The 22,585-nt window shown below is 48.8% G+C and overlaps 7 protein-coding genes across 7 annotated transcripts; 5 read left to right on the top strand and 2 right to left on the bottom strand.

Moving 5' to 3' along the window:
* Positions 1-808: 808 nt before the first annotated feature.
* On the top strand, positions 809-1,274 carry J7337_005436 (uncharacterized protein; the record flags this gene model as incomplete). The annotated part of the gene is made up of 2 exons (XM_044823115.1): positions 809-1,052; positions 1,105-1,274. The coding sequence occupies 2 exons, from the start codon at positions 809-811 to the stop codon at positions 1,272-1,274; spliced, it is 414 nt and encodes a 137-aa protein (XP_044681606.1).
* A 6,041-nt stretch (positions 1,275-7,315) lies between these two features.
* Positions 7,316-10,376, top strand: J7337_005435 (uncharacterized protein; the record flags this gene model as incomplete). The annotated part of the gene is made up of 2 exons (XM_044823114.1): positions 7,316-9,601; positions 9,651-10,376. 2 exons carry the CDS (start codon positions 7,316-7,318, stop codon positions 10,374-10,376), a joined length of 3,012 nt encoding a protein of 1,003 aa, XP_044681605.1.
* Positions 10,377-11,182: 806 nt separating this feature from the next.
* On the top strand, positions 11,183-12,631 carry J7337_005434 (uncharacterized protein; the record flags this gene model as incomplete). The annotated part of the gene is made up of 3 exons (XM_044823113.1): positions 11,183-11,293; positions 11,378-11,701; positions 11,750-12,631. The coding sequence occupies 3 exons, from the start codon at positions 11,183-11,185 to the stop codon at positions 12,629-12,631; spliced, it is 1,317 nt and encodes a 438-aa protein (XP_044681604.1).
* Positions 12,632-13,445: 814 nt separating this feature from the next.
* Positions 13,446-15,547, top strand: J7337_005433 (uncharacterized protein; the record flags this gene model as incomplete). Its single annotated transcript, XM_044823112.1, has 5 exons — positions 13,446-13,490; positions 13,543-14,086; positions 14,138-14,326; positions 14,380-15,177; positions 15,225-15,547. 5 exons carry the CDS (start codon positions 13,446-13,448, stop codon positions 15,545-15,547), a joined length of 1,899 nt encoding a protein of 632 aa, XP_044681603.1.
* A 631-nt stretch (positions 15,548-16,178) lies between these two features.
* Positions 16,179-16,617, bottom strand: LSM3 (U4/U6-U5 snRNP complex subunit lsm3; the record flags this gene model as incomplete). Its single annotated transcript, XM_044823111.1, has 3 exons — positions 16,179-16,304; positions 16,354-16,443; positions 16,495-16,617. The coding sequence occupies 3 exons, from the start codon at positions 16,615-16,617 to the stop codon at positions 16,179-16,181; spliced, it is 339 nt and encodes a 112-aa protein (XP_044681602.1).
* A 413-nt stretch (positions 16,618-17,030) lies between these two features.
* On the top strand, positions 17,031-19,160 carry J7337_005431 (uncharacterized protein; the record flags this gene model as incomplete). The annotated part of the gene is made up of 1 exon (XM_044823110.1): positions 17,031-19,160. One exon carries the CDS (start codon positions 17,031-17,033, stop codon positions 19,158-19,160), a length of 2,130 nt encoding a protein of 709 aa, XP_044681601.1.
* A 504-nt stretch (positions 19,161-19,664) lies between these two features.
* On the bottom strand, positions 19,665-21,709 carry J7337_005430 (uncharacterized protein; the record flags this gene model as incomplete). Its single annotated transcript, XM_044823109.1, has 2 exons — positions 19,665-21,044; positions 21,098-21,709. 2 exons carry the CDS (start codon positions 21,707-21,709, stop codon positions 19,665-19,667), a joined length of 1,992 nt encoding a protein of 663 aa, XP_044681600.1.
* Between the last annotated feature and the right edge of the window lie 876 nt (positions 21,710-22,585).

The following is a 22,585-nucleotide window of genomic DNA, read 5'->3' as shown; positions in this document are numbered from 1 at the left end:
CGATTGCCTCAATAGGGCTGGGTTCCGATAACCGGTAGAGTAGGCCCTAGGAATGCGGCGTGGTATCTGTCTTGGCGGAAACGGCTCGCCTTCAGGGATGGCCCTGTAGCTTTTGACCCAGTTCATGAAGACCACCTCCATTTTCTCGATAGTTTCGCAGTCCGGGTAATAGGCTTCTCCATCTTTTGAGGCCGAACTTACTTCGGGGAGGTCCATGATTTTTTTAAGACAGAGGCGAACGGACAAGGCGATAGATGACACGCGACAGAAATCACTGTGTCGTACAGTACGGAGGCGTCGACCAGACATATCGATTGTGGATAGCTTTTCCTGGTAGTAATTTGATTGATAAGTAGATGGAAACGACCTGATTCGGATGCTTGCTCGTGATACACCTGTTGCTGGTGATGTAAAGTGCAGATATGTTTTGAGTTAATGTTGGCTTGGTGTGCAGTTACCTGAGAGGAAGGTAAACACTGAGCTCCGTTTGGTCCTGCCCCAAAGTTCTCATGACTTAGGTAGAACTGGAAGTTGGCGAAGATTCGGGTTGGTATGGTCATGGTTTGTTGTTTCCGTCTTCAAGATATTGTTGATATTGAGTTCATGTCAGTCAGCCACGACTCCTACTGCGAATTGAAAATGGCCAAGGTCAAACCATCACTGAGCATCATCTCTAATCAACGGCACACGATTAGCATCATCCGTATTTGGCCTTTCTAAGTACAGAGAGCGATCAATCTTCAAAGTTAAATCGTATTCTCGAAACTTAATCCTTCGTTTCATCATTTCAATCATCATCATCATCATCATGGGCCACCTCGCACAAATCGAAGCCGTCATGGAAGCCTACGACGACATCCTCTACCACTACAAATCTGACGACGAGCATCCCTTGAATATGCCAAAGAAAGAAGTCATTGTGCAACAAAAGGCGGATTTCAACTTCTGGGCAATACATTCGGGCGTATGCATTCCAGAACTTGACCTTAAACACGAGTTCGAACGGGAAGCGTTGAAAGAACTTGACACCTTCATCGTGACTGCACATAAACGTGAGTTACATCAAATTTAGGATTAAACTCGATAGTTTGCTCACATTTCCAGTCGAGAGACTATATCAAGAAGATCCAAGTCCTAATGTCACATGGTTGGCAGATGAGCATGTGGCCTCGTTGTCACAAATGCTGAGCCAGCTGGCTCATACATTCGGCGTCCTTGTACCTTCGCTACAGAACACAGCAACAGCTTCTGGGCAGTCGACTGGAGCTCGATGATGCTTCCGGGAAGTTGATTGTCGAACAAGTATATACTTGAATAAGCGCTTTGCAGCAAGTCATTGATACGAGGTATCCTGAAGTATGGCAAGAAATAGAATAGAAAAGCGAATGTTATATTTGAGTTGATCGAGAGACCCTAAAAGAGTACAATAGTGTCGTGTATTTATTTCGTTGCCCATGATCTCAGTCAATGTGTTCAGTGCCAACGAGAGCCCTTCTAGTAGCCAATCAATTATATCTAGTATTTCATCATCTCCTTGTAGTAAGTGTTTATACACTCTTAGCATTTGATTTATGCTTGACCTAAAGTTCCACAGTGAATTTCGCTGAGCATACAGAAATTACTCGATCAGTACAGGGTAACGTTGATGCGTAGTCGGGTGGTTTCACATATATCAGACACAATAACTCACATGCATGTGGACAGTGATACATCTTTTTGTAGTTTTGTTACCATCGGTCCATGCCTGGTGTATGTGGCCAAGCAACGACATAAGTGTATATGCTCTTTAGTGATCGTAACGTAGAGACCGCTGCACTTTGAACACATCAACCACCATGCTGAATATGGCCTCAAAAGAACCAAAGTATGAATCACATGTGATTTGGAGATTGTTCGGCATCTTTGACGTTGGCGTATTGACATTGTATACGCTGCTAAGCGCTCAGCAAAGATGAGCTATTTACCAAGTGATACAAGGCTTAAGCTTTACGCCATGATCGTTTACAGAGTCCTCACGAGACATGTTCACCCTGGCATTTCCGAGGGAAACGGGATGCATCCTCTTGGTTGTAGTGTCACCCTAAACTGTTACTGTGCATAGTAGACTGCCAGTCGGATGCCGACCGCACTTAACGCCGGCTCGACTGAATATCCCCCGCGAAACGCGGGGAGGTCATACGCAATGGTCACATCAATGCAAACTGAATCATGTAGAGTCGCATAGCGAATAAGCATGCCACTTTTTGCTTAATCTTTTCTTCTGAAAATTTGAAATCATGCGATCGATTTGGAGAATCCAGTAGAAGGCCTAGTGATCGACTCCGGGTGGGCAAACCGTCAGGGTCTTGATCAGCATGATTTCATGGAGGTTTGAGAAACTATTCGAACCAATCGTGGGGGGCGACGATGAGCACTTGGATATTGGTGTAGTCACTGGGAATTACACGGGCAGAGAAAAGTGTTCGGCTGTTGGGTTCGTTCGCTGCTCGTGCTAACTACTGCCCGTCTTTTTGGAGACAAATTCCTCGATTTGACATTGCCAAGACGGCATTCGACAATTTGAGATCTGCTATCGAGTGACTATTTTTGGAGGACAATTTTTACAGACCTTGATCGGCTACCGTTCGCTTAAATTTTTGGTCGTCAAAGTGATAGACGTCAGATATCTTCAACGCGTTGTCACCGTGGATCTGAAAACCAAGACTTTGGATCTTAGATGAAGATCAATGCCGTCCTGGATCTCAGGATCTACCTCTTTTGGGCATGATCTCGCAGTCTCGAGTCAGGACAATGGATTGTCACTTGTATGACATCTGTAGTCAAGATGTTTTGTGAGTGCATGCTGTACTGGAGAGAGCTGGTTTCATAAGGTAGTTCCCGCATGATACATGGAGAATCTTCAACAGCGATGATCCTGGAACCTCGCCGTTGAGACAGTCACCGGCTAAAATGCAATGAGTCGTGACAAACGCCATACAGAGATTCTCCCCAGTTCGATATCGACGCAGATCTTGAGTAATTGTGATAACGTTATCCACAAAACCACAATAAAATACCTGGAGTTGCAAACTTTAAAGTTTGCAATTCCACAATGTTCAAAATCCATAAAAAAAAGAGAAGAATGACCTCATCAGTTGTTGATCCTGGGTCCCCTGCCCATGGACCGGGTACCCCGGTCTTAAGATCGCAGGCTGGAATCGCTGGATGGCCCAAGCTCTATTCACGGCCTTGCCCGAGATTGGAGCGACTGAGGAAACGAGACTAGAAGGCTGATAGAAGCCTTCTGTTAAACAAACATGAAGCATGGACACACACAGTCAAGGCCCTTTCAACAAAGTGGCAATTGGTTACAGGGGAGATGCTTCCAGCTAAAAGGTGACAACTCATCGCTGCCAGGACGACGCGTGTTGGGTATTTACATACGAAAAAGAAAGCCTAGATGAGGCTTGTATGTAGAACGTTACGTCCAGGGAATCCTTTAGAGTTGACGGCCAACGCTGAGTTGGCAAGCCAGGGCTCTCTGTGGACCGTTACAACTCCCGAGCGCAAATTCACGGTTCATCGTTAACCTTGAGTTACTGAATCGCAAGAGCTTCTGCTTCTAGGCCATGTTCAAATTAATCTAAGCGTTAATGGCCTGGTCGTCAAGCTGGAACCACTGCCTCACCATTGAATGCACGAGCCTCAGGAGCAAGGGTCTTTCATCACCAAGAAATTTGACATGAAACTAGGCTCTTCAAGGCGGCGCTGAAACAAGGGCCTTTCATTGATGAGAAACCGTTCACTCTGGATAGAAATAGAATTATAATTTCATATCGTGTGATTCGTCGTAGAATGAAGTTGTCCATTATTTATTAGATAACCGGAAATGAAACGGCAACACGTGAGTTTTATTATACGGAGCTACCTCCGGCGATATTTCCAAGATGCACTGGAATCATGTCATGTTATATGCACAAGTAAGCTAGAAACAGGGCGAGATATCAAGCCTCATTCAGCTGTGCATAAAACTCGCAAGTATCGCCTCGGCATTTCCAAGCCGGGCAAAATAGTTAATTGTCGGCATCATGGATGAATTTCGGCATTTCGTGTAACCGAAAAAGAAAAAGAAGAAGAAAAGAAAGAGAGAAAATCCTTGCTTGCTATGAATGACGGATGATTTGTGCATCTATTTACCACTCCACACAGCCCATGTTTTCTGTCCACTCGATGCCTTTGCAAAGTGCCTTACCAGACCCATTGATCAACTGGCTTGGAGAAGAAAGGTGTATGATCCCTGTGAGTACCCTGTAAACTTTGAGGTTTTTTCCCTCTGGCGAGAGAAAATTCTCGGATTGGGTTGAGGCTCTTTGTCAGACTGCCAGTACTAACATCATGAATCTGATCCTCGGAATGAGACCTTCGTATTGGAATGAGCTAAAAGTGAAGCCCGAACCCACAGATTGCGACTCTGATGTCAATGTAAAAAGTACAGCAAGCACTTCATCTGCGATATGTAATATGTAATATGCAACGTGCTGACCTTTAGCTATGTCATCTCCCGCCAGATGGATGGACCCTAAGATCTTGGGATTCTTTTAGTGGAGTCGTTCTTTTGTTTCGGGACCGGAACGGCCACCCACTTATGTTGATCAATCATCGAATATTCCTCTCTTGTCTAGTTCTTTTAAGTTTTGAGTTTTCTCGGATCTCTTCTCAGTGACATTGACTCTGACTCTGGCAAAGTGGCAAAGCGGAGGCTGTCACAGTCAGACTAGGATATGGTGATGGCATGAGTTTATACATTCGGCACATGCCATGCCATGACCGCAGCAGACATTACGTAGTCCGTTTTCGGGGCTTAAACAAAGACCCTCACTCTATCTGCATCTCTAAAGAGTAAAGCTTTTGGATCTAAAGACAGGGTTTCGCCTGGTGCCGCGTCACCGAAAGTAGCGAACCCCATTCAATCGTACGGGGTTTGGGCTCCGCAGCCTCCGGAGCTCCCTCGTTAAGTTAATTCTCTCAACAATAGCGAGAGAGGCATTGATGAAGCTTTTTCTTCTCTTGAGTGCTCTTCGGATAGCACGGGCATTCTGTCTGAGTGTTTTCCTCGGAAGGGTGGCTTAGATTCCATGGTATGACCTCAATTCGACGGGAATATAATTACCCCAAGTCAGACTCACTCAGACATGGCACGTAGATAATAACGCTTCTCTCTCTCTCTCTTGTTCTTTCTCTCACATTCTTGCCGCCCCCATCTGTGTACTCCTCTGTCTCGATCTGCTGTGACTGCAGCATCATCATCACCACCACCACCACCACCACCACCAAGATCTTTTTAGTGCAGTGTCTTTCTCGAGCGGTACAAGAAACCCTGTCTGGGACAGCTGTCGCCGTTTTAGGTCACCTCAGTTCCTGTTCCTTGTCAGACCCCAAGTTGATTTGCTCATTACCTTGGTTGTTCCTGTTGCATACCTCGACTCGTACGTATTAACTTAATTTACCTGTTGGTTTCCTGCTTTTTGTCCGACGTCCGACCTACAACTTTCCTATACCTCTCGTCTCATTTCCCGCTCAACCAGCCCAGATCTGGCCAGGTTCTCGCTTGTCTATTTCGCTCTGGCCGGTCTCAAACTTCAGCCCAACAGCCTCAAGTGAACCGTGCTTCTCATCCGTTTGGCATTGGCGTTGGCGCCCGACGGTTTCTTTCTTATTCTTAATTTGGTTTATTAAGGATCCTATTCTTCTTGCCCCCGCTGTGTCATTCATTGTTCTCCTCCGCCTCAGCCGCCTTGACCGCACTTGTTAACTCACCATCGCCAGGCCGGGCTTGAGCTGAGCTGAGTTGAGCTGAGCTAAGAGTCTCCAGAATCTCAGGCGACACAGAAACAGAAACGAAGAAGCGAGAGATCAGACCAGACCAGTCCAGGGTTGCCAGGGCCTCAAATTCTCATCACCGCTGGTGTCTTCGCGTCAGAGGCTACAGGTGCACTAGCCACAAGCGAATCCCTTGAATCTGATGTTTCGGATTTCCATGTTTTAGCACAATTGCAAAAGGTACGTATTTTTATGTTTCTCGTCTGAATATTCGTATCCAATGCAATCGGTGGTTTTGCTTTCTCATCTTATGCCTTGATCTTCAGTCACGCGCCCTGTTTTTGTGTCTTTTACTTGATTCATCAATAGTCTTGATCTTGAATCATGTACTCAGTCCCAAGTGGGATGAAAGCGGATAGTATCAATCTCAGACAATCTTGCATCGATACTGCACCTGCAACAATGCCGATCACCTGTCAGAAAAGCAGGATATTGGGTGTTGATTGTTTTTCTTCATCGTCTCTTTGCTGCAAATCGCCCTCTGCCATCACCGCTAGTTCTTCTGCCTGGTGATATGAGCATTCCTCACAGCCATTCACAAGATGTTCTGCTCTGCACAATACAACGCCAACAATACAAATCAACAGCCCCTGCTTCTTGAGTCCCCATCCCCAGTCCCGTAATCCTCTGCCCTGTTTCTCCACCCGCTTCCTGTTCCTTGTCCACGTCCTTGCGCATCAGCATCATCCCCACTGCCTGCGGCCAACCGCCCGCGAGAACAAGGCGTGACCCTTCCTAATCCTGGTCCCTTGACGCCTCTAGGCGCAGAGTCTAGTGCCCAAATCTGGGCGGGATGCAAGCCTGGGTAGGGACATCGACAACTTCAGGATCCAATGCCAGCGCATGAATTTATTCACTTGGGGAATTGATGAGCACTGCCGTTTTATTGTCCTGTGCTTTTTCTTTCTTTTTTCTGATGCCGGGCCAGACCAGACCAGACCAGACCCATCTCATCACCGCTGCTGCAACACTGCAACACACCGTCTCGTTTTTATTTACTCGTGCTCATCTTTAGTTGGCCCCCCTTGTATTCCATTCTAATCCATCACCCTCGTCTCATCTCCAATATAACGCCCTGGATCTATTAGACCTGGGTATGGTCCCGCTCACATGTTCACATTCACATTCACATTCACATTCAAATTCAAGCTATTGTCTTGTTCTTGGCTTATAACCAGCCCTGTCCCTCCCTTACGCGCGTGCTAGACTCACAAATTGCTATTCTGCGTGTGTCTACGTCTTACACTGCTCTGCTCTTTGTTTTGAAAGCATCTGAGCGCATACCTCCACTTCCTGCGCCTACATCATCCTTTTACACCCACTGCTTTTTTTATACGTTGCATTCTTAATTCTCGCTCCTTGGCTGGTACCACCCGCATTTTCTCTTGGCTTTATTGGCCTCGTCATCGTTCAAATCATTTCAGTGCAGTACACCAGAGTACAGTTGTTAACCGCCATGACAACAACAGCTTCAGTCCCTGAATCACCACAGCGTCGATCCGCTTGGGTTCCTTCTCACGAAAACATCTACTATCGACCTCGTCTCAACAAGAAGAAGCCTGTATCGGCTGGTCGATTTCCCGCGCCGTTAATCGGTCCCCGAAGATCTCGCCCCCAAGCAATTCACATCGTTAGTTATCCTTCGGGATACGTTCCACGAGAACTACGAGCAGAGAGTAGACCTCAAACACCCGAACTGCTTGTCGAGCCTCGACGCGCACCTTCGTTGCAACCGACTGCTACTAACACGTCCAACGCGAGTAACAGCACCAGCGATTACTTCAGCAACGGTGTAAGCAGTAGCCGGAGAAAGAAAAGCTTCAAACCTCGCGCCGCCGTGCGCCGCAGAGATAAGCTCCTGAACTCATTTACCTTTACGAACCCTGACTCTGGCTCTGAACCTTCATCGGCATCAAACTCAGTATCTGCAGGCATTGATACTTCGGGTCTCGCAGCAGCCGAAGCGCTATCGACAAGTACAGGTATTGACCGCTCAACTGGGCAAAGTGTGAGCGCTATTTCAAGTACAGCAAGACCAAGCACAAGGACTTCGAATACAGGCCACTCAATTGGTCAGTCGTGCCAACTGGACCTGGACCTTCCCGGCGAGTCTGCGATTGGGTCGAGATTTACTGGGGCAGGTGCATCCCCGCCAGCATATGACGACATAAGCTCACGCCCCGGTTCCGAGGCACCTGTTGGTATTGACTTAGTCTCTGCATCCACTGTAGCGCCTGTTACCAACAACTCCAATTCTGCCAATTGCAACTCCAGCACCAGCAGCAATAACCAGACACAATCAGCCGCCGCTGCAACAATGGCGACTGCACGATCTTCGCATCCGTCGTTGGCGTTGACCAACCCCAATCGCAACAGCTTCATGTCGGCTCGTTCATCAAAATCTGCCGTCACTTCAGTCTCTGAGTTGCCGAAACCCGTCGCTTCCGGCAGTGGCGTGTCATGCTCAATTCTTCTCGCTGAGCCAAACATTTTTCTCTCAGGTTTTGATCATGATGGCCACGGTCACCGCGAAGGCCAGAGCGGTACCGCTCTATTGAGAGGCAAACTTCAATTGCGAGTCACAAAAAATGTCAAGATCAAAGCTGTTCAACTCAAACTTCTTGGCCGTGCTCGCACTGAGTGGCCTGAAGGCATCCCTCCCCTCAAACAAGATGTGTTCGAAGAGGAGAGCCTGCGCACTCAAGTACTTACATTTTTCAATGCCATGAATGACGGCTGGGAGTCCGACTATGGCAATCAATGCACTTATCGCCTCAAGAGCAGTTCTCCTAATGGCAGCTCTACAAACCTCGTCCGCCCCAACCCATCATCATCTCTGACCCCGCATCAAAATAACCTTTCTGCCAAAGAAATCAAGCGCTTATCTTTGCAAAGCGTCCAATCGCGAAGTTTCCAAAAGGGTGACAGTCCTGTTGCCACTCCTACACAAGCCAAGGGATACAAGGTCTTCTACCCCGGTACTTATGACTATACTTTTGAACTACCCATCGACCACCACCAGCTAGAAACAACCAAGCTGCAGTATGGATCTGTTAAGTGGGAATTGCATGCCACAGTCGACCGAGCTGGAGCTTTCAAGCCTAATCTCCATGGCACCAAGGAAGTGTCTATTGTTCGCGTGCCTGATCAACTCTCCCTTGAGATGACAGAACCCATTTCGATTAGTCGCCAGTGGGAAGACCAGCTGCACTATGATATTGTTATCTCGGGCAAGAGCTTCCCTATTGGTAGCAAGATCCCCATTGCCTTTAAACTTACACCACTTGCCAAGGTTCAGGTACATAAGCTCAAGGTTTATGTAACGGAATCGATTGAGTACTGGACCAACGATAAGCGAGTAACACGTAAAGACCCAGGCCGCAAGATCTTGCTACTCGAAAAGTCTGCTGGAAAGCCTCTCGATTCGTCCTACGCCTCATCTGAAATCCGAACTCTCCGCGGCGGCGAACTCGACCCTGAGCAGCGACGGGAGGCTCGTGAAGCAGCGGCTCGAAGACGCGCACAAGATGCTGCCCGAAGACAGACCACGGCCGAGCCCCTTCCTGAGCCTTCGGCCAACCTCCTGGGCGACCTGGATCTGGGACTCGAGACCATCTGGGGTTCAACAGAAATCGAAGCCAATGTGCAGATTCCTACATGTGAGATGATGGCCAAGAACAAGGAGCTACGACTCAACCCTGACTGCAGCTGGAAGAATGTCAATGTCTTCCATTGGATCAAGGTACGTTAATTGATAACTGAATTTCAGCCAGCAACTAACCGCTTCAAAGGTTGTTATGCGAATCAGCCGTATTGATCCTGAGGATCCCAGTGGCACAAAGCGCCGACACTTCGAGATCAGCATTGATTCGCCATTCACTGTTCTCAACTGCCGTGCCACTCACGCCAACACTAATCTTCCTGCTTATTCAGGCGCCAACTGCAACGGCACCACTTATCAGTCTACTTGTGGATGCCCCGATGCTTTCACCGTTCCCACCGATGCTTCGCCTAGTTCTTCAGAAGGCTCATTACCCGGTGTTAACCCTAACGCTGAGAACCTTCCAGCGCCACCACAGGCTGCCCATTTGGCAGATGGCGTTAGTGGACAACAAGAGCCTCGCCCGATCCATCTGCTCAGAGTTCCAAGCTTCAACCCTCCCGCCTTCGAAGACGATATTGCGCCACCTCCTGCTGCCGAGCTTGTCACAGATATACCTGAGCCTGTGATGACTCCTCCACCACAGTACGATGTTGTGGTCGGAACCCCCAGTGTCGACGGTTTGGCGGATTACTTTGCACGATTGGCCGATGCAGGCTTTGAGGGACATGAGGATTCAGAGTCGGATCCTGATGATTCTCCACCTAGAATCCTGGACCGAACTGGGCGTGTCAATGTCGCCAACCCCCGAACCCCTGGAGGCCGAAGGATGCCAAGTCGAAGTCTGGAGATTTCCCGACCCACCATTCAACTCGATATGAATGCTCTCCGCGCCCGAGCTGGGCGGGCAGTGTGAAGAGCACTGGCCGTCTGTGTTTGGATATGATAGGAGAGAGATATTCTATAAAGACATACTCAGCTTGAGCTTGTCAAGAGTACATATTGGCGTCTACGCTATTTACGACATTTACGTGTTTTTATTTGTTTGTGTTTTGTCTAAAGGTTGTAACAACCAAGCATATGGGTTGCATTTGGCATGGCTGGAATGGATAAGGACTTGATGGCGTTACATCTTGCTGCGTTTCAAGGGCCAGGCGTTCACAAAGAGGAAAAGGATGTTATGCAAGCCAGCTACTCAGGATTCATTTAAGCGAAGGAAGGGAGGATATACCTTGGGTTTTGGGTTAGGACATATGCGCTGGATGAACGCAAACCACGTATCGATACCACATCGTTTCCTTGACACTATCAATATATTTAGCCCGAAATGGGTTTTTTGTGCTACCATTTGGTCCGTTCCATGTTAGATAAGCGAGTTGAATATGCACCTTGTTTGGATATAAATAGACAGTTATTAAAGGATGTTATGAAGATCGTTTAAGGATCGAGCCGTGACGTTCAGGGTCCATTCGGCTTATTGGTTATTTCACGGAAAGCCCCGGTTCGTAAGCGCTAAATCGAGGCATGTCGCCCAAGCGGTAGGACGACTCATCGTCAACTAACATCTCTTGGCTATCAATCTGATGAGTACTTAATCGCCAATAACTTTTTAAGAACAAGTCTTCAGTATTTTTGCCCTGTCTCAAGTAAGCGAGGCCCTTTCCGGTAACTCCGGCGAGATGCGTCCTGGCTAATCAGTTCGCTCTCATGGAACAGGACACAATGGCTGTAAGAGGTGAAGACAAGACTGGTAAAGAGATGCCAGCGAGACAGCGGAAGGCTCACAAGAAGTCTCGTCTCGGATGTAAGAACTGCAAACTAAGGAGTGTCAAGGTGAGCTGATCGCTGTAACTCTGTCCACCAACCCCGTATCTCAGTCATACGCTTCACATCACCTCAGCACTAACATCTTATCAGTGCGATGAATCAAAACCGTCATGTAAACGTTGCACTTCATCAGGCTTCGTCTGCTCATTCACTGAGATATCCCCCTCGTCCTTTCAACTCGCCCACCAGAGCGCAGGGCCAGTTTTCTCAGTCGTCGATAAGTCTCTCGGTCCTATCAACCCTGGTTTCAGAGTCCCTGTCATCCAGCCTGTAAAGGGCGGTGTCGGTGAGATTATACTAGACGATGCTGCCCTGGCGGCCATTGAGAGGTTTCGACTAAGGACAGTGTTCTCTGTTGGTACACAGAAGACGAGAAGCGTTTATAGCGAAGGCGCGTTTCTGCTAGGATTGAAGGTGCGTACTCACGAATCTCTTTTTCGGATTTGACACTGAAATATATAGCATCCTTTTCTCATGCACGTCTTTATTGCTCTGGCTCTTCTTCATGATCAGCATCTAAACCCCTGCCAAACATCTTCTCACCGCACAGCACTCGCCTTCCACTGGTATCAAGCCACAGCCCTCTTCCACCGCCGTCTCATGGCAGCAGGATCGGCCCCCGATGTGTCAAAACTCTCCGGCTCTGAACGCGACTCTCTCTGGGCTTCAGGAGCTCTTCTCGGCGCAGCTTCGATGGCCCTTTTGGATGCTGAAGACGTGTATGGAGTATGGCCGCTCAAGAAATCCGACTCTCTTGATCTTGACTGGTTGAGAATGAGTGACGGGAAGAAAGCTGTATGGAAGATCGCTGACCCAACGAGGAAGGATAGTGTTTTTCATCAGTTGCTCAAAGAATGGGACGGCATCCCTGATGGTTCTAGGCCCATTCCGCCCGGTGCCCTTCCGACTATGTTCTACGAGGCCTTTGACATTGGGCCGTCTTCTACAGCTCAGAACAACCCATATCATGTCGCTGCGTCGCTGCTCGCACAGTTACTTCCCCGAAGGATCGACGATAATACAGTCATCCAGTTTCTCACTTTTTTAACGCAACTGGACCCGCGGTATAGAAAGCTACTGGAGGAGAAGGACCCCAAGGCTATGGTGTTGCTGGCATGGTGGTATACCAAAGCAGCGGCGCACAGCTCATGGTGGATGCAGAGGAGATCGGTGGTAGAGGGGCTGGCGGTCTGCATCTATCTGGAGATCAATTGTGAGCATGAAGCAGTTATTCAGGAACTGGTGAAATTTCCAAGGCGTGTATTTGATGCCTGTCGTGGTAATGGAGGTTCAATGCTTGTACAGGACAAACAGCCTTTGATAGCGGGTGTTCAGGCGTACTAGACTAGTACGCAGGATAAGGTTGTCGACTCGGAACATTTTAGATACAACTTCTTATACCTAAGATGGCTGCTAATAACGCTATTGATTTAGTCATTACATCTTTGTTAAGCCTGTGTGTATTCCCTCCATAAGCTTTAATTAATTGGGAGTTTTCAGTGGATGAGCTTGACATATGTCGTGGAGATGTCGTAGCTAGTCTAAGCTTTGAGCCATAGCAATTTAGAACCACGATAGATGAATGCGGCTTGAGACGCCATCCAACCGATTTGGTCTTGAGAGGACCATGCATACAGATTGAGCTCTTATCGATAGACGGATTAGTGTGGAGTGCTCCGTAAGTGGAAAGAAAATATCTAATATTAAATCCGGGTGCTAAAATAACCCGACTTAAAGACTTGCACTGGCGCATTGAGCATGTTTAATCATTTTTATCATGTAGAAAAGGCGTCCCAAGTTTTCTTGCTACCCCTTGGGTGCCTGCCAGCGGCGTTGAGTAACCCCCCGCGCATCAGGTGCTACCTTTAAACTTATAACTTTGAATGTCTATGACTCTTCTGAATTCAAATCTTCAAAACAGTCAGACCGAGACGTGGCGCAGCTTTTTTGAGAATCACTTTCAATTATTTAAATGCTTCCCTGGCCTTCAATCTCCCTGATCACTTGATACTTCACACCGTAAATCGCATGACATCACCAGGGGAGGCAAGCATCCTTCGGACTTTTATCCTAAGCGACAAGAATACTTAAGCAACTCTGCATAAGCTTACGGGAGCCTTTGCTGGGTTTATTTTAGCATCTTACAAGTCTTGTCATAATGTCGACGAAGCCATTAGCGCACGAGAAGCGCAAAGGCGAATCGGTTCGTCTATCTTAGGGATACCCCGATGTCTATACTAATGCTTGACATATAGGCGCTCAGCGATTTCGCAGATTATGTAGAGCAACAGCAGAACTTACGGTACCCGACCGCACGAACGACAACGGCGACGGACGCAGCCGAGATAATAGACACAAACACTGAACACCACGAGGAGCTCGATGAGCTATTCGATAACCTTGATCTTGCGGAATCAGCACCGCGAGTGCCTCTTAAGGACCTTCTGCTCGGATCGACTGAGGACACATCGAAGCAATTGGAGGAAATCCTCTCTGACCGATTAGAGGAGGGATTTGGCGAATGCGTCTTCGAGATTGGATACGAGAATCATGGCGAATCGATGAGCCTGACCCTTGATCAATGGAATCAGGCGTTCAAGGCACTTCAGGAAGCAGCAAAAGGAGTGCGCGCCGACTGTGACCTGTTGTTAACCAAGAATGTCGGTGGCGACCTCGAGGCCCAGAGCACTACCGACAAGCCTACCAAAGACAAGAGCTGCAGCGGCAAGGTTCTGATCCGCCAGAATCCGGCCACGATAGAGGATGTGATTGAAACCCGGATAGCGGTGGTAGGGAATGGTGAGTTATTCCAACATCTACCTGCTTAGTACCACTATTGACACATTGTAGTCGACGCAGGCAAGAGTTCCATGTTGGGTGTGCTCGTAAAGGGAGATCTTGATGATGGACGAGGTAAAGCTCGCGTCAATCTCTTCCGGCACAAGCACGAAATAGAGTCGGGACGAACCAGTTCGGTTGGCATGGAGATAATGGGCTTCGACACTACGGGCAAGGTCGTCACCTCTGACACCCCTGGGCGTATGTCAAAGTGATTGTTAACTGGCACGGATGGCTATACTGACATTCTACAGGCAAATTGTCTTGGGAAGAAATCGGCAAGAGGAGTGCAAAGGTTATCACCTTCACTGACTTGGCCGGCCACGAGAAGTATCTTCGAACGACAGTATTCGGATTGCTCTCGAGCAGTCCAAACTATTGTCTTCTGATGGTGGCGGCGAACAATGGCCTTATTGGCATGAGCAAAGAGCATCTGGGTATTGCTCTGGCTCTCAACGTTCCTGTCATGGTTGTCGTTACCAAGATCGATATCTGCCCTCCCAACATTCTGGAGCAGACATTGACCCAGATCACCAAGATAATGAAGAGTCCTGGAGCTCGAAAGATACCAACTTTCATCAAGACTCGCGAGGAATGCATAAATACAGCGACTCAGTTTGTCAGTCAACGGATATGCCCTGTCTTCCTCGTCTCCAACGTTACAGGGGAGAATCTTGATCTGGTCAGGACGTTCTTGAACATTCTTCCCCATCACGGACGCTATAACTCGGACGCCCCATTCGAGTTTCACGTCAATGACACCTTCTCAGTTCCTTTCACAGGTACTGTCGTGTCGGGCATCATCAAGTCTGGTGTCATTCATGAGGGCGACAATGTTCTCATCGGGCCTGATTCTTTGGGCCAATTCACACCGACCTCTGTCAAGTCAATTGAACGTAAGAGGATACGAGTCCCCGCTGCATCGGCTGGACAGTCTGCTTCTTTCGCTTTGAAGAAGGTCAAGCGCAAGGACGTGCGCAAGGGCATGGTACTTCTGCCCCGGGTCGAAGGCCAGGTGATGCCAAAGGTGCACCGTGAGTTTGTTGCAGAGGGTAAGTATTCAGGGCAATTCCACCATGAGCCACACTAACATTGTCAGTTCTTATTCTCTCACATGCCACTACTATCAAGACCAAGTACCAGGCCATGCTTCACGTCGGCCCTGTCTCCCAAACCTGTGCCATCATCGACATTGACCGAGCGCTCATTCGCACAGGAGATCGCGCAACTGTCGCCTTCCGCTTCGTTCAACGCCCTGAGTATCTTGCACCAGGCGACAGACTCCTGTTCCGCGAAGGCCGCACAAAGGGTCTTGGTATTGTCAAGTCTGTTGGATACGACCCAAATCATCCATTGATGCCCAACAAGGACGGAGAGAAGGATAAGCAGCCCGTTAACTCCGAAGTTAAAGTAGGTGCTTGAAGCGCTTGTGGGAACCCGCCATAAGGCATGATGCCTACGGCTGTCACGATACCATGTAAGGACAAGGGTGTGGCGTTTTGTTGTTTTCTGAGACTATTGAATAGTCTAGTTGGTCGCGATATGCTGTTAGGTCTGTCTCTCGTTACTGTAGCGTTTATTCAAATGTATGTATTGCTAGAATGGCATTTTGACTTTTAAAATGCCATGGGAACCACAGTTTCACCAACGGGTATCCTGAACTAGACAATAAATTGTGATATACCGGTGCCGGAAGGCTGTATTGGATGCGAACTAGATGTGGGCTTTTGCATCAATCTTTTTTTGTGATATCAATGCTCTATCTATCTAAACTTTGAGCTAAATCTGTCAGGGTGAGCTTTCCGGCAATAGGAGCCACTTGTTCAACTTCGCCTTAGCTTTTGCTGGAACACAATGTGGCTCAAGGGTTGTAATGCTGTAAGATATTGAACCCTAAATACTGGTATCAAGACAGCCTTGGGCTGCTGCTTTCGGGGTGCTTTGAGCAGCTCTGTGCCTCAGGCTGTTGTATGACGCAACGGGAATAGTCGCTGCTGAGACAGTGTCTGCACATTTGAGTGAGTGCAGGGTGTTATGGTTCTTTGTATCCCTTCTAGAACGGAACCCCAGGTGAGATAAGGACAACACTATCGCCTAACTTGACGTTAATATGTAGAAATGGCCGAACCCAGATCGACTCACCTCTCACAAACAGCATCTCGGATTTCCGGCTGATAGTCTGAATTTCAGTTAGAATCGACTCAGAGCAGTCTCAGAACCCCGCATACCTTGAGTTCTTCATCGTCATCGTCCTCATCCACAGTGTAGATGGTCTCCTCGACTTCTCCCAATACCAGATTACAGTGACTGTCGTAAGCCTGCCTATGGTCAGCATCTCCTTGATCAAAGTAGTCACAGGCCTAACTGACGTGTAGCTTTCCCTTGAGCTCACGGTCTCCTCGAAGCTTGACAAAGACAACCTCGTTGAGAAGGAGTCGAACAAGGTCGAGAGGCTCCGAAACGTGATGTGGCTCTTCGCCTGAGTCAGCCATGGTAATTTGTAATAGTTATTGACTGGGTTAGGTTCGTCTCGGTGAGTGTAGCTGTGAGCTGGACAGGGCAGGGCTGGGCTGGGCTGGATATGCACCAAGGACGACTCAGTGAGAAAACGGAATTGGCAGGCTTGGGAAATCCTCGGAGAAATAGCTACGTTATGCAGTAAGCCACCACGGCAGCGAATGCATCTAGGCCATACTTTACCCCATGTTTTGATGCAGTTAAGCAGTGCGGCTCATGTGTGGTCCTTCCCGATTTGGGTTACACGGCAGCCCCAGACCCCTCCCGTCGCGTTGAAAGAGGAGGTGTTGTTCAGTTACATCCGAGGCCTTCCACCTTCATCATCTTGCCCGTCTTTTATTTCTCTCATGTTTTTGTTTTTTCTGTTTTTCGCGACAACCTCAGTGCCATGCTTGGGCGACATTCCCTCCTAAGACGGACCCGTCTCGATCACCCATCGACATCTCCACTCGCTTTCGCGCTACGGATCTATGGTTCCTCGCTAATACATCAACGACCCGCTGAGGTGGGTCGAAGACGATGGTTAGCATCAATATCTCCCTGGGTTTCAACCTCGACTTCGACTTTTGCGCATCATCGAGGCAATTCACCACCAGACGAAAACTCTACCCACCGTCCCACGCCTTTGGATTCACTGCTCAAAGCTATACGATGTCAAGAGACTGGTCGCATCCTCCCAACGTTCCAAGCCTGGGTCCAATCGTTGGTCAACGATGATGCTGAGGTCGCCAACGCAGCTCTTCAAGAGCTAGCGGGGCTTCCTGTTGCAACTTTCTCTGAGGTTCTTCGAGCACTTGACCCCGTTGCAAACAAACATCTCGATGTTGCACACGATATCGCCGTCTCTCCTGGAGAAATGCAGTTCACAAACGCACACTTCCTTGTAGACAAATTCGGCGTACGGTACCAGCATCGCTTTGTCCTTGACGCCTTGAAGATTGTTTTTAAAGCTCGTCGTGATGGAGGCCGTAACCTTGTCCTCTCTGACTTCGAGGTCCTTATCCGTTGCGCCGGCGCTGCTGGAGACTTGACAGATGTTGCCTACTTTTTCAGTACAATGCAACGCAACGGCTTGGGATCAAAGCGCAGCACGAGAACTTGGAACGAGTTCTTCAAGGCTCGCTACATGACCGATCCTGTTTACTACCAGTATCACCGACAGAGAGTCCTTTATAAGCCTCGTGAGGGGTACAAAATATTTTTCAGGATGCCTCTCAACAACCTTAAGCGACTGGAAAGTCTCCGACACAGCCGGAATGCCCTTGGGATGACCCCTTTCAATCGTCAACGACATCGCCTATGGGCAGATAACATGTTATGGAAGCGCAAAAAGACAGGTTACCAAAGTTACTTCGCACATTGGCGCCGCAGCAAGAATTCTGGTGTTCTACTCAATGAGGAACTGCTTTGTACCACTCTGATTGCATTCGCTCGCAGTGGCTCGTTCCAACACATGCGAGGCATTGTCCTCAAACGAGGTTTCGGTATCGGACTGGTAGAAGACAGAAAGACCGGCACCTTCACCATCAATGGTTCCAAGGCGTTTCGTCCAGGCAATCCACGAGCTCCCACTGAGCGTCTGCTGAATGCTATCGTCGAAGCATTTGGGTCCATGATGCGTATTCGACTGGCATGCCAACTCCTCATCCACGTCTCTGATGCCTACCAAATACCCATTCCACGCGAAACATGGTGTAATCTCTTCAACTGGGCCTATGTTTGTAGCGTTAAATCAAATCAGCGTCAGCGTCGGTTCATGTATTTCTTTCCGCCCTCTTCAAACGTGACTCCATCAACAGTTACCGAGATTTGGGACACAATGACTTCAGAACCTTACAACGTCGAGCCTTCGTTCGAAAATTACATCGTCTACATCAACTCGCTTATATTTAAGCAGGCCTTCAGTTCGGCATTGAACATGATACGCGACCATGCTGTTCCTCATTACCGTCAGCTTGAGAAAAAGCAACTACAGAGCGTGTTTGACGACGTTCTCCAGGAAGCCTCGGAGCCCAGCCACAGCCGCCGAACAATTGAAACACAAAAGGAGCACGCTTGGTACCAGATCGCAAAATGCCTGGAAAATCTGCTCAGTACCGCTTCCAAGAACAGTCGCCAGCGAAAGGGCAACTTTGCAACCACTGCCATACCACACATCATCACAGAATTCAGCGAATTTCTACACGACCAGATACGCTATCGTACCTCTCAAGGCTACGTATGCCTGGAACGCTCAGTCGAGTTGCCACGCTTCAAATGGGTTACATCTTTACGAACAACACTGCCTCAGTTAAAGGGCGGTGTGGAAACGCAGATGATGGTAAGCAAGGGCGCGGTTGAAGAGGCAGAAACCTACGAAGAGCGCAAAGAGAACTGGCCCAGAGACCCCGAGATGAAGATACTTGAATGGAGGCGTAAACCGCGGCCGAGACCCCGTGCGAAGGGGCCTGCGCCTGAGAGGACGGCCGTGGACAAGTTGGAGTGGTGGAAGAATCTAGAAGATGAGTTAATGGTGTAGATATAAGGTAATGGTTGTAGATCTAGACTATAGGCATGGCATCTATCTAGACTATAGGCATCTAGATGCCATGCATCATAGACTTAACGTAGCGAGTCAAAAAGCAATTGTCTTCACTTAATAGGTGGTTCATTCGTCAATCGTGGTAGTCAACTTGACTGAGGCAAGGATGGCAAATGATAACAAAAATCTGATTCATAACTGCTATGTTCTGGTGTCATCTTATCGTGGGTATCTAATCCTGCCATAGTCTCCTGATAGTCTCTGTCGGAGACATACATGCCATCCGTGGTATAACTGCATACATAAGTTCCAACAAGGTATACAAAAATGACAAACTCTTTTCCTTTGTTTTCTCTGTTCCCATCTTGTTCTGTGATCCAGTTCATCTTACAGTTGGCTTTGTTACATATCCAAAAACGCAGTACGGAAACCAAAGTCATAGTAAGGAAATGACAAAGGGAAGTGAAAAGGTAATTTGATACGGAACCAGCCCGTTGAAGATCAAGATGCTGCTTCAGCGAGGACGCTCAAAAGGCTCACGGCTGCACCGCCAATGCCAACAGCGCCAAGAGTTTCACCCCATTTCTTTTTTCCTTGAGGGCGATCTTCCCTCCTGGTGCTTCTCCTATCGCGATCTCTGTCGCGGTCACGGTCACGGTCACGGTCACGGTCACGGTCACGATCTCTCTCGCGATGGTACCGCTTTCCGCTGTCGTAGTAATAGTCGCCATGTCTATCGCTTCGTGAGTGGCGATCTGCGCTATCAGAGTATCTTCGCGAACGTCGCGATGATCTGGTAGGGCTCTGTCGCCGGCGCTCACGATCACGATGGCGATCATCCCTGTATGATCGGGGACTTCGGGCGTCAACCTCGTACGGCTCTGGGTCGAAGCGCACGTGGTTTTCGTTTTTGTTCTTGAGAATTGGCTTAGGCATTGTTGTGCTCGAAGGAGATGTCGGGTTCTTCGTGGGAGGATTGACGATAAACGGATAACTCTTGGTTCCTTTATCAGACGACTTGTCTTCCTCATCGTCTGAGATATCGGTCTCGTCGAAAACTCCGCTATCATCATCATCGTCTTCCCGGCTACTCTTCGAATCGCGCCGCTCAGAGTGGTGGTCGTGCTTGCGAGGCGGAGGACCACGTCGTGAACGAGCAGCTCGACAGGCAGCACTTTCACGGGCGAACTCAGACACTTGTTCTCGAGTCAAACGGCCCAAGACTGCAACGTAGTCTGGACGAGCTTCATAGCGCACACCAGCTCGTTCAAGGACCTCGGGGCTAACTAGCTCCCGTCTAATTCTGGTCCACTGGGCATCAGGAGGAATCTCATTACCCCATCGATCAGGAGCAAGTCGAGGAGCGCTGCTCCGGGGACTGGTCCCGTAAGAGGGGGGCCCGCTATTGATATAATGAGGCATGGGGGGCATGGAGCGTGGAGATGACTCAATGTGGCGTGTGATTGGGGAGCTCGATAACTCTGCAACACCTGGCAAACTGTTTGGTGGCATCTGTCTATGTCCAGGAGACAAACTGTACTGGTCGGTGCCCTGGACATTCAGATTTGCCATTCGCGTGTTGAGGTTATCCATGGCGAGGAGATCCTGGGTCGACACCATTGCCATGGAGTAGTCAGATTCATTGTCGACATCTCTTGGGGACGACGAAATAGGCTCTCGCGCGGTGTCGCTGTTTGACCGCCCTCGCCCACCAGTGATAATAACGGGTGGGTATTTTCTGTAAGGACTACTGTCAAGCTCTTGGGGCGAGGTGGGCTGTGATCTTGCTTCATGCTCCAAGAGGCCTCTCACGGTGGGATAGTTACCGCCGTACTGGTTCTGAACGGACTCGAGTTCGCGAACGTATGCTCGTAGAACATCCTAAAGCTGTGTTAGTCGTAACGATCTACAAGGGAGATTTGATCAACACGTACTTTGTGTTTGCGTAGCACTTGGGGGGAGAACCCTTGAGCTTCGAGCTCGATCTTGAACTCGCGCCAAAGACCATCCTCGTCGTCAGTAAAACTGCCCTCGTTGCGGTTTCGGAATAGTTTAGTGGCGATTTCGTCAACCACATCCTTGATTTTCTCAAGCCCCTCTTGGCCTTCAACAACCCTGGCGGGTTTGTTCTCGGCATGCAGCTGAACGGCGTCGAGGAACATCTCTACACTGGTCTTGTCCCCAACCAGTTTATGCTTGATGATAGAGAGTTCTTGGTCGCGCTGGCGCTCATCTTCTGGCATGACAGCGCGGCCATCGCCATACTTATATAGATGACGCTCAAGTTGGCCGAGGGTGAATTCACAGTCATCGACGAGAGGCTCGAGCTGGCGACTGTAGACGGACGCGGACGAGGTTTGGACATTGCTGAGAACTGAATCTTGGTCGGCTGCTTCGATGCGCAGATGTCGCAGGGCTATATGTAGATTTCGAACCGCAGTCGCGACTTCAGTAAATGGAAGACCTGATTGTTTGGCGCGAAGATAGAGGGTTCGAGCGAAGGCATCGAGAGCATCGATGCGTTGGACGGTTGAGCCGCCGCTCATGGCTTGTTGTTTGAGCTCAGACGAGCTTTGATAGCGATGTTAAAGCTAAATGTGTAATGTAGTATAATTTAATATAGTTTTGAGTCGACGTTGGAGAGGTTGGAAGAGTGGGCGCTCCCAGGTAGTTGTTAGTATCGTAGAAGAGAGCTGTGTTGTCAAAGTGCAAGAGTTGGGTTGATGGATGCCAAGTAAATAAAGGCAGGTAAATATTTTTTCCCCAAGGATGAATAAGAAGAGAGCGGCAAGGAAAGTAGAAGGGTTGGGACGGGAAAAAAGGGAAGATGGAGGGGATGGTTTATCAGGTTATGGATCCATGAGATGGAAGCCCAGTCCAGCCCAGTCCAGATGAAGGTTGGGGGGGGGGGGGGGGACAAAGACGTAAGTAGTAAGTATCCGTTTGGCTGGAACAGGCACGCGGAAGAGGCGTAGGGGCAGAGAGAGGAACAGCCGTCACTTGATGGAAGGGTAAGGTAGGGAAGGAAATGTAATGTGTGTGGTGGGTGTGTAGATTTCGGGCTTAGACAACCGTAATTGTACAGTGAGTAAGTGACTGTACAAGTAAGTGGTGATGCTTGATGGTGGGTGACAGTACTGTAGTTAGGTACCTGGCGAACCGTCCTCGTGGTTATACGCTCCAAGTTTTTTGGTGGGTAATTGCATGTTCCTCAGTGTCGCTCAGCACGATTACTTGTGTGACGGTGATCTGGCCGATTCATCCTCGTGCTCTGAATCCATTTCATCTCATCTCTTTTCTTCTCATTGCTGTCTCCCAGACAGAGAGAAAGTTCCTCAATAATGGGAATAGGCCCCTGTAACCGCACCCTAATTCCGGGGAGCAGTGGGGAATGGCCCCGGTCTTTGTCCTGGGTCTAGTGA

Source organism: Fusarium musae, chromosome 4 (assembly GCF_019915245.1).
Source record: "Fusarium musae strain F31 chromosome 4, whole genome shotgun sequence".
In the NCBI taxonomy this organism is placed as follows: Eukaryota; Fungi; Ascomycota; class Sordariomycetes; order Hypocreales; family Nectriaceae; genus Fusarium; species Fusarium musae.
Note: the sequence above shows the minus strand (reverse complement) of the source record. Positions and strands in the feature narration are given on the sequence as shown.